Below are 8428 nucleotides of genomic sequence, written 5' to 3' on the forward strand. Positions count from 1 at the left end.
GAAGTTTAAGAAAAAAATAATTCCAGATTACACAATTTGGAAGTAATTTGGTTTACAGCATAATCCATAAATCATTTTCAGCTTCCGGATTATGAAACTTAGAAGGGTTTTCTTTTTTCTTTTTTTTTAAGAAAAAGTGACTTTTCTATTGCACAATCCAGCAAGGGCAAGACCAGAAAGTTTTTATATAGGGGTGCAAAACAATATATATGGAGGTGCAGGAAGAAGCTGCCCTGTATGAATTGAGTGATAGATAATAGGGTTCGAAGACAAAGGCCCAATAACTTGAATTGAGACACATGTGCTACATTTGATTTGTTCAATGTATCAGTTGATTTTAAATATGTTGCGTTGCATCATTTTTCGACCATTAGGATGGTTCTGTTGTGCACATTATATTTGTTTTCAATCCATCCCAAGATGGTAACTCTATACCATATTTTATAATAGTGAAAACAGATGATATAGCTATTTGTTCTGTAAACATGAACAACTTATATTCATAGATGTTGATGTTTAGCTCCAGACACAAACTATATCCAGATAAACAACTATTTCAAGATGTAATGTTAATAATCCCAGAGAATAAACAAAAACTTAAAAGTTGATATTGGAGGAGAGATTGTTGCATGCAAAAATTGATAAGAGAGACGCAGACATAACGTTTCTTCTGAATGTGATATCACATGGACCTAACAACCACTAGGTGATATGATAACATATTCTGCAAATCAGTTCAATATATGTTGTTATAAATGCACTGATACATCTGCACTCTTAGCAAGTTGTGTGCCACACCAGAACTAGTGATTCTGTGAACTTCAGACATGGAATCTGACAGTGGTAAACGGCAGCAAAAGAGCACCTTTGGATGCTTCAAGTTGGTTGCCTTAATCGCTCTATGCTTTGTTTTAATTTCTCCAGCAGGTAAATTACAAACTATATATATGGTTTGGTTTTGTTTGTTTTTATCGATGATGTTAGTTGTTAGTATTTGTTAGTGGAGGGAGTTGAACCGACAATCTCTCTCGCTTTTCTTTCCAGACCCTCCAAATCAACCTTATGTATATAGTTTTGTTGCTGAGGGATTCATTATAAATTATATACCTTGCTGTGATTGTAGAATCATTTGATCCATTGGATCCAACTGGGAATGTGACAATAAGATGGGATATCATGTCCTGGACATCAGATGGATATTTGGTAACTTCTGATCATTCTATCATAATATGCATGGATTCTATGTTTATGAATATGAAAAGGTCTCCAGAAGAATGCAAAAATCATGCACAAACTGATCAGTTATGTTAAATTTTGGTAGGCCACTGTGACATTGTTTAACTTCCAATTGTACCGCAATATTATGAATCCTGGGTGGACTCTGGGGTGGACATGGGCAAAGAAGGAAATAATCTGGGCCATGGTGGGGGCTCAAGCCACAGAGCAAGGAAACTGTGCCAAGTTCAAGTTGAAGATTCCTCATAGCTGCAAGAGGAACCCTGAAGTGGTTGACTTGCTACCTGGAGCTCCTTTCAACATGCAGTTCACCAATTGCTGCAGGGGTGGTGTGCTTACATCTTGGGGACAGAACCCTTCAGGTGCAGTCTCTTCATTTCAGATAGGTGTAGGGCTCTCTGGCACCTCCAACAAGACAGTCAAATTGCCTAAGAACTTCAAATTGCTGGGACCTGGACCAGGATATTCATGTGGCCCTGCTAAGGTTGTTCCATCCACTGCAATCCTCACAGATGATCGAAGGCGAAAAATGCAGGCATTGAGTATGTGCATACATTACTAATTCCCTTCATTCACTATATTTCTCTGTGATTACTGATGCATTGCTATTATTACCAATGAGTTTAATTTTCATACACAGCTTAAAAAAATTTACACCCAACTAAATCAGTCTGTATATGACATTAAAGTATTAAAAAACTAACAATCTTATCATTCATGACAATCTATGATCAGATATGACTTGCTAGAAGTCTTATATCGACCAGAGATAAGGCTAATATACAATATATATATATATATGGGTGCAAACCTCATCTTATAAGTTGATTTTATGAGATTAAGTTAGACTTAAAAATTCACCTCTTAACATAGTATAAAAGTCATGAATCAAAGTCTATCTTAACGAAATTTTTTGTTTGTTGGGTTTATTGTTCCACACTCAAGATGTATATGAATCGGCGTGAGAATGCTTTATACATATATTAATTCTAATTGAATGCTTCAATGATTCTATCTTATGGTTTTCTATGCAGTGTCTTGGAATGTGACATGCACTTATTCACAGTTTCTTGCCTCCAAGAACCCAAGCTGTTGTGTTTCTTTGTCATCTTTCTACAGTGACAAAATCACAGGTTGTCCACCTTGTGCTTGTGGTTGCCAGAATAACGATACATGTGTCACGTAAGCCACCCTTGAAATTTTACTTTAGTCTTTTCTCCTTCTAATTAGTAACGCACACAATTTTTGTATCTTACTATGATGGGCATGCAGGAAAGACTCAAAGATCCTGCAAGAGAATGTCACCTCAACTCATCGAAAATCAGACATCACACCAAAACCATTGTTACAATGCACACACCACCTGTGTCATGTCCGGGTGCACTGGCATTTGAAAGACAACTATCAGGACTATTGGCGTGTCAAGATTGCCATTATCAACTTCAACTATCGATTGAATTTCACTGACTGGTCTCTTGTTGTGCAGCACCCCAATCTCAATAATGTAACCCAAGTCTATAGCTTTGAATACATGCCACTTCTTCCCTATGAATCCATAAGTGAGTTCTTAGAAATGGACAGCAAATGGTTGAGTCTTTTCTGCATTAGTGCTTTAGAAGAGGTTTCCTTAATACTCTGCTTTCTGATTTTTATATGCAGATGACACAGGCATGTTCTATGGTTTGAAATATTACAATGATCTGTTGATGGAAGCTGGGCCTAAAGGGAATGTTCAGTCTGAGGTGCTCATGAAGAAGGACAAGAACACATTTACTCTGAAGCAGGGATGGGCATTTCCTAGGAGAGTCTACTTTAATGGTGATGAATGCATGCTGCCACCTCCTGATTCATATCCTATGTTGCCAAACTCTGCCCACAAAACACCAACAACTATTACATTGATGGCAACCTATGTGGTTTTCACATTATTTTTTCATTTGGTTGCAACACTTTTTTGAAGTATAAGAGAGGCTCTTTTTAGTTTAAAGCTTCCAGCTTAGAGAGATGAGTTAACTTACAGATATGCAAAATGGAAATTTTTGTGAACTCTTATACATATATCAAATTAATATATTCACTCATAAGGTGACATTTTCTCTTCGGATTGTTAGTCATTCTTTAGTTAGAAGAATAAGGATAAGATCTGTTCTTTTTTGCATAGTACTTTTTACGTACAATATAAACCCATCTGCATATGTTTTGGGATTGTAGAAATGTGAAAATGAGTATATAATATAACAAATGACATCAGAAAACGGAGGAAGTGATACCTATAATTTCAGCTTGGAATCATCATCTCAACAGTAAAAATAAATTGGATATTCTATAATCTGAAAAAAATAATCATCATCCAACCAAGTAACTTACAATAATTATACAAATGAAAAGCTAAAAAGATGTGTTACTTATACTGAGTAAAATGCAATAAAGGACAGAATTCTTGTAGCAAGCACTCATGCATCTGTGATACTTTTTATTGCCTTGGTAGCAGCTTCTATGCATTTTTGACAATGGGAAGGACTTTATCTTTAACAAGCTGGTGCAGAAGAGAGAGATACAATGCTCCAAGAGAGTAGATGATATCCTCTATATTCTCTATGATTGATTAAATAACACTTAACAAAGAAGCTAAAGTGGCTATGAGTGTACATAGCACAGAGAAAACTAGTTTAGAACTTGCATTTGGCAGCCAAGGGTAGGCATCTGGAGGAGGCATAACACAGTTATCCCCGTTGAAATAAATCCTTCTAGGGAATGCCCATCCCTTATCAAATGTGAAGGTTGATTTGTCTTTTCTAAGTAAGATTTCTGATTGAACGTTACCAAGAGGTCCAGCTGAAGAAAGAAAATCATTGTAGAACTTGATTCCCCACAGCATACTTGTATCATCTGAAAAACCATATCCCAAATCAGTAACATAAGACTGGGATGTTTTCTTCACAAGATCATCTAGAAATATGGCTATGAAAGAGAGAACTTACTCAAGCCCTCATAGGGTGTAAGTGACTTGTACTGAAAACTGAAGAGCTGGGTAATATTATCTAAATTGGGATGCTGCACAACAAGGTTCCACTGTGAGTAGTTCATTCTGTAATTGAAATTAGTAATTGTGATCTTGACCCTCCAGTACTCTTTGTAATTGAGCTTCACATGCCAATGCACTCGAATAGGACACATGTGGCTGGTGCACTGAACTAGGGGTGTGTTTGCACCTTTTGCTGATGATGATGATACAACTGAAGCTAAATGTGGTGAATTTGGTCTGTAAGACAATCAGAAAAATAAATCATAAGAATGATGAAAAAAATTACCTACCAGACACAAGAAAGGAAGGTTTCAAATATGTAGGAATAGATAAATTGTGTACTTACTCCACACAGCTGCCAGATTCTGTTTTGTTTTGGCAGCCACAGGTGCAGGTTGGGCAGTTTACTACTGTGTCATTATAGAAGGATGAGAGGGAAACACAACAACTTGGAGTCTTTTGAGCCAGGAATTGAGAATAAGTGCAGGTAATATTCCAAGTCACTGCCACAAAAATACTCAAGTTTAGTTGAAGAGAAGTGAGAATTTAGATTTCTTACTCTGAACTCTTCTGAACAATGTACAAAGCATAAATTATTATTATTCAGTACATCACTACCAATGATGCTAACATAAAAAATGAAAATGAAACTTTGAAAGTGAAAAACATGGATAGAATGAACTGCCATGACTAAAAGTAATAATAAAAGTTCAAAAGAAACTTCAATATAGCAAGGGCCTGTATGTACATATCTTATATCTAGCTAGAAGCTGGTTTTAGAAGAAAGTATAGAAAAGACAGTGTAAGTTTCAACTAACTTACTCATGGCTTGGGTGGTTCTCCTCTTGTCACTGGTAATAAATGTAGTTGGTTTCACAACCTTTGCAGGACCACAAGTGTAGCCAGGTCCCGGTGCTTTGAGGGTAAAATTTTTAGGCAGTTTGACCGTTTTGTTTGTGGTTCCAGCAGAGCCAACACTAATCTGGAAAGAACTTACTGCACTACTAGGGTCCTGACCCCATGAATTTAGGACACCCCCTTTGCAACAATTTGCAATCTGCTGGTTGTAAGGAGTCCCTGGCAGTAAGTCCACCACTGTTGGGTCCTTCTTACAACAATGAGGAATACCTGCTTTGAACTTTGAACAGTCCCCTTGCTCTGTGGTTTGGCTTCCCATCATGTTCCAAATTACTTCTTTTTTAGCCCATGTCCACCCTAATGACCATCCAGGGGACTGAATGTGACGATATTGTTGAAAGTTGTACATTGTAACAACAGCCTGCTCAAGCCATACAACAAGGTTCAATATCTTTTAAGAACCAGAAACAGATCATAGAAGCCTAATTTCACTCACAATCAATCTAAAAATATTGGTTGCTGATTCTTTGACATGTGAAGTTATTCATGATCTCAATGCAGTTAAAGGTGAATACAAAATGTCAAAAGAGTAATAACCAATTAACCATAGTAAAATTTAGGGTTAAGTATGTTTTTAGCCCTCGAACTTTGATGCGAAATTGTAATTCGTCCTTCTGAAACTTTGGTATATTTTGGTTTTCAAACTTTAAAAATAAATGGATTTAGTCCTCTAAACCCAATTATGTTAAAAAAATTTACATGTCAAACACGTTTTCATGGCTGACATTGAAATGAGAACGTGTCAAAGGATGTAAACAATTGAAATGTTTTTGTATGAATCACGTTCGACACGTCAAAAAATTTAATTGTGTAATTGGGTTAAAAGGACTATATCCTTTCATTTTTAAAATTTGGGAAAGAAAATGTGTCAAAGTTTTGGAAAGAACAAATTACAATTATGTGTCAAAATTCAGGACTAAAAACATATTTAACCTTAAAATTTAGCGACTCAGACAAACTTTTAAGTCCTGTGGCGATTGAGAAGATCCATCAAGCTACAAATAAGTCCAGCCTTACACAGTTCTCATTGATTTTAGAAAAATTTCCAAGGTACGAGTTATACTGAGTATTTAATATGCATTCAAAAATCTGTGGTCACTTACAAGATAGCCATCTGGAGTCCAGCTAATGACATCCCATTTGATTGTTATATTGCCAGTTGGATCAAGCGGGTCATAGGCTTCTGTAAATGAACAAGCAAGAAATATTGATGAATTTTAAAGTAATCTGAAAACTTTTCCAACAAAATACATCTCAATCAATTGTTTAACAGATATAGAAAAAGTCTAAAAGAAAAAATAGATAAAAGTGTAATTTGTATCCATGAGCAACCTCACTTTCTCCAAGTTCAATAAAGAAACAGTCTACTTATCTAAAGTAGTTATCAGATGGGTGTAACTGTACTAATCTATAGTTCTATTAGTAGACACCAGATCACTAATATGCAACAACAGCTAAGAGCTTAAAACGTAAAAGAAAATGCATTTAAAAAGAAATATATTGATTCCATCTTTCACTGTCTTTGATTAGTTAAAGTGCCAAACACAAAACTATGAACCGACACAAAGAAAGAAGTGAGAAACCAAATTGACTGCAAGAACTATGAACCGACACAACTAATATACAGATCAATGCAATCAAATGCCCTTCAACTTCCTCAATCACAGTTCTAGCAAAAGGGATAAACTTTTGAGAAAATGGGAACTCGGTAACTCAAATGGAAATAGAATCAGAAACCAAATTATCAATGCACATGTAGGAACCAAATTTGAGCTCCATGTAAACAATGAGAGGAAGCCAATACCTGTAGAAGTGAATGAGGAGAAAAAGAACAGTAGCAGGAGCAAGACTGCAAAAGCACCACGAGGGACAAGAGATCCAATGCCATGTAACACTTTTTGTTCCATTTCTTGATGCAGATTTTCTATGACAATGTTGCTCAAGTTCAAGATCTGCACCAAAAAAGGGAGAGAGAGCAAACAGAGGAGTAGACCTCTCAGCTCTCTAGTTCCATCACAAAGCAGAAGCTTTGGTTTCGAAATGAACCGAGTCTGTCATGAAACTTCATGTAATCACTGTCTTTATTGCATAACTGTAACAAAACTATTTAGAAGATCTGATACAAACAGCATCACCAAATACCAATTTTGCCCTTTAATGACAGTTAATCTATTGAACCAACAAGGTTAATTTTTTACAGAGTTAGGTAGTGTCTTTTTTATTTACGGTAGGCTTTGTTGATTTATGCACAGTTATATTTGTCACTCAAAAATTACTTAAATAAAAAGTACTAATTTTATTATTTAATATACAAATACTTTTGTTTTTATTGAAATTTTAACTGTTAAATTTTCCAACCAAGATGTTGTTTTTTTGTCCGTGGCACTTAAATTTGAAAACTTTTCTTGGTCCCAGCTGAATATTGAGGTCATTGTTGTACCCTACTTAGGGATATTATGGGAATAACAAAAGATACCGACAGCCAGAGGAACATGTGAAGGAAAGACAGGTGCATGGGTTTAAATAAATTAAAAGAAAAAGTTGAAAATTTTCCTTAAACTTGTCGGTGAGATGTTTGCTACAATGTTTTACGTAGTAACTCTACAACTTGCTCTCAAGGTAGATCCATCCCTCACAGGACCAGAAAACTACATGAGATTACTAAGTCATTGATTGATTAGATACCACTTAGCTATGTTTTTGTTTCTTGTGAACATTATTTGAGACCCCATCTCGTGTGAAGCAATGATACAATACCACTTTTGTACGAACCACGTTTTTTTTATAACACTCTTTGATTATAGTTAATAGTTTAGTTGTCTACACTGTGAAGTTGTGACAACTACATGTTTCTTTTTAATTTGCATATAGCTCCTAGGATACGTAAGATTTATATTCATCATCTTAGTAGTAACTGCAAAATGTGAAAATGAGAAATATTTTGGTTTTAGAATTAGATATTTTTCTTAATTTTTTTTATTTATGTTGGAGAGATTTTGTTTAAGGTAAAAGTCCTAATAATGTCAACTTCCTTTCTTTTCTTTTATTTTTTTGAATAATAAGACTTATTGGAAAAGGTTATATCAATCAAGGTTCATTGTTTGAAGTTAATGCTGAGGAGGTGTGATCCCACTCTGAGTGCATTTAGGGTTAATTATCATTTATAGATTTATAAATAATATAATTTGATTGTGAAAGTGGATCATTAATTTAGAATTTACAAGGTTGATGTAATAATAAAGTTGAAAA

At 35.2% G+C, this 8428-nt stretch overlaps 2 protein-coding genes across 2 annotated transcripts; one reads left to right on the forward strand and one right to left on the reverse strand.

The window, feature by feature from the left end:
• The first annotated feature begins 767 nt into the window (after positions 1–767).
• On the forward strand, positions 768–3336 carry LOC114163382 (COBRA-like protein 4). Its single transcript, XM_028047690.2, has 6 exons — positions 768–927; positions 1124–1203; positions 1322–1778; positions 2271–2418; positions 2509–2795; positions 2896–3336. The coding sequence occupies exons 1-6, from the start codon at positions 828–830 to the stop codon at positions 3192–3194; spliced, it is 1371 nt and encodes a 456-aa protein (XP_027903491.1). The 5' UTR covers positions 768–827; the 3' UTR covers positions 3195–3336.
• A 197-nt stretch (positions 3337–3533) lies between these two features.
• LOC114163383 (protein COBRA-like) lies at positions 3534–7271 on the reverse strand. The gene is made up of 6 exons (XM_028047691.1): positions 6984–7271; positions 6283–6362; positions 5084–5540; positions 4608–4764; positions 4218–4498; positions 3534–4125 (listed from the first exon to the last, which is right to left on the reverse strand). The coding sequence occupies exons 1-6, from the start codon at positions 7084–7086 to the stop codon at positions 3842–3844; spliced, it is 1362 nt and encodes a 453-aa protein (XP_027903492.1). The 5' UTR covers positions 7087–7271; the 3' UTR covers positions 3534–3841.
• Between the last annotated feature and the right edge of the window lie 1157 nt (positions 7272–8428).

The sequence above is a fragment of the Vigna unguiculata genome, chromosome 9, assembly GCF_037176805.1.
Source record: "Vigna unguiculata cultivar grain cowpea cultivar isolate G323 ecotype 2 chromosome 9, ASM3717680v1, whole genome shotgun sequence".
NCBI lineage: Eukaryota > Viridiplantae > Streptophyta > Magnoliopsida > Fabales > Fabaceae > Vigna > Vigna unguiculata.

Coding starts and splice junctions, on each gene's coding strand:
- LOC114163382 (XM_028047690.2), top strand. CDS start 828: ATGGAATCTGACAGTGGTAAACGGCAGCAAAAGAGCACCTTTGGATGC. Junction 1,204..1,321: donor GGACATCAGATGGATATTTG/GTAACTTCTGAT, acceptor AAATTTTGGTAG/GCCACTGTGACATTGTTTAA. Junction 1,779..2,270: donor GCGAAAAATGCAGGCATTGA/GTATGTGCATAC, acceptor TTTTCTATGCAG/TGTCTTGGAATGTGACATGC.
- LOC114163383 (XM_028047691.1), bottom strand. CDS start 7,086: ATGGAACAAAAAGTGTTACATGGCATTGGATCTCTTGTCCCTCGTGGT. Junction 5,541..6,282: donor GGACTCCAGATGGCTATCTT/GTAAGTGACCAC, acceptor TGGCTTGAGCAG/GCTGTTGTTACAATGTACAA. Junction 4,499..4,607: donor GAATCTGGCAGCTGTGTGGA/GTAAGTACACAA, acceptor ATTGTCTTACAG/ACCAAATTCACCACATTTAG.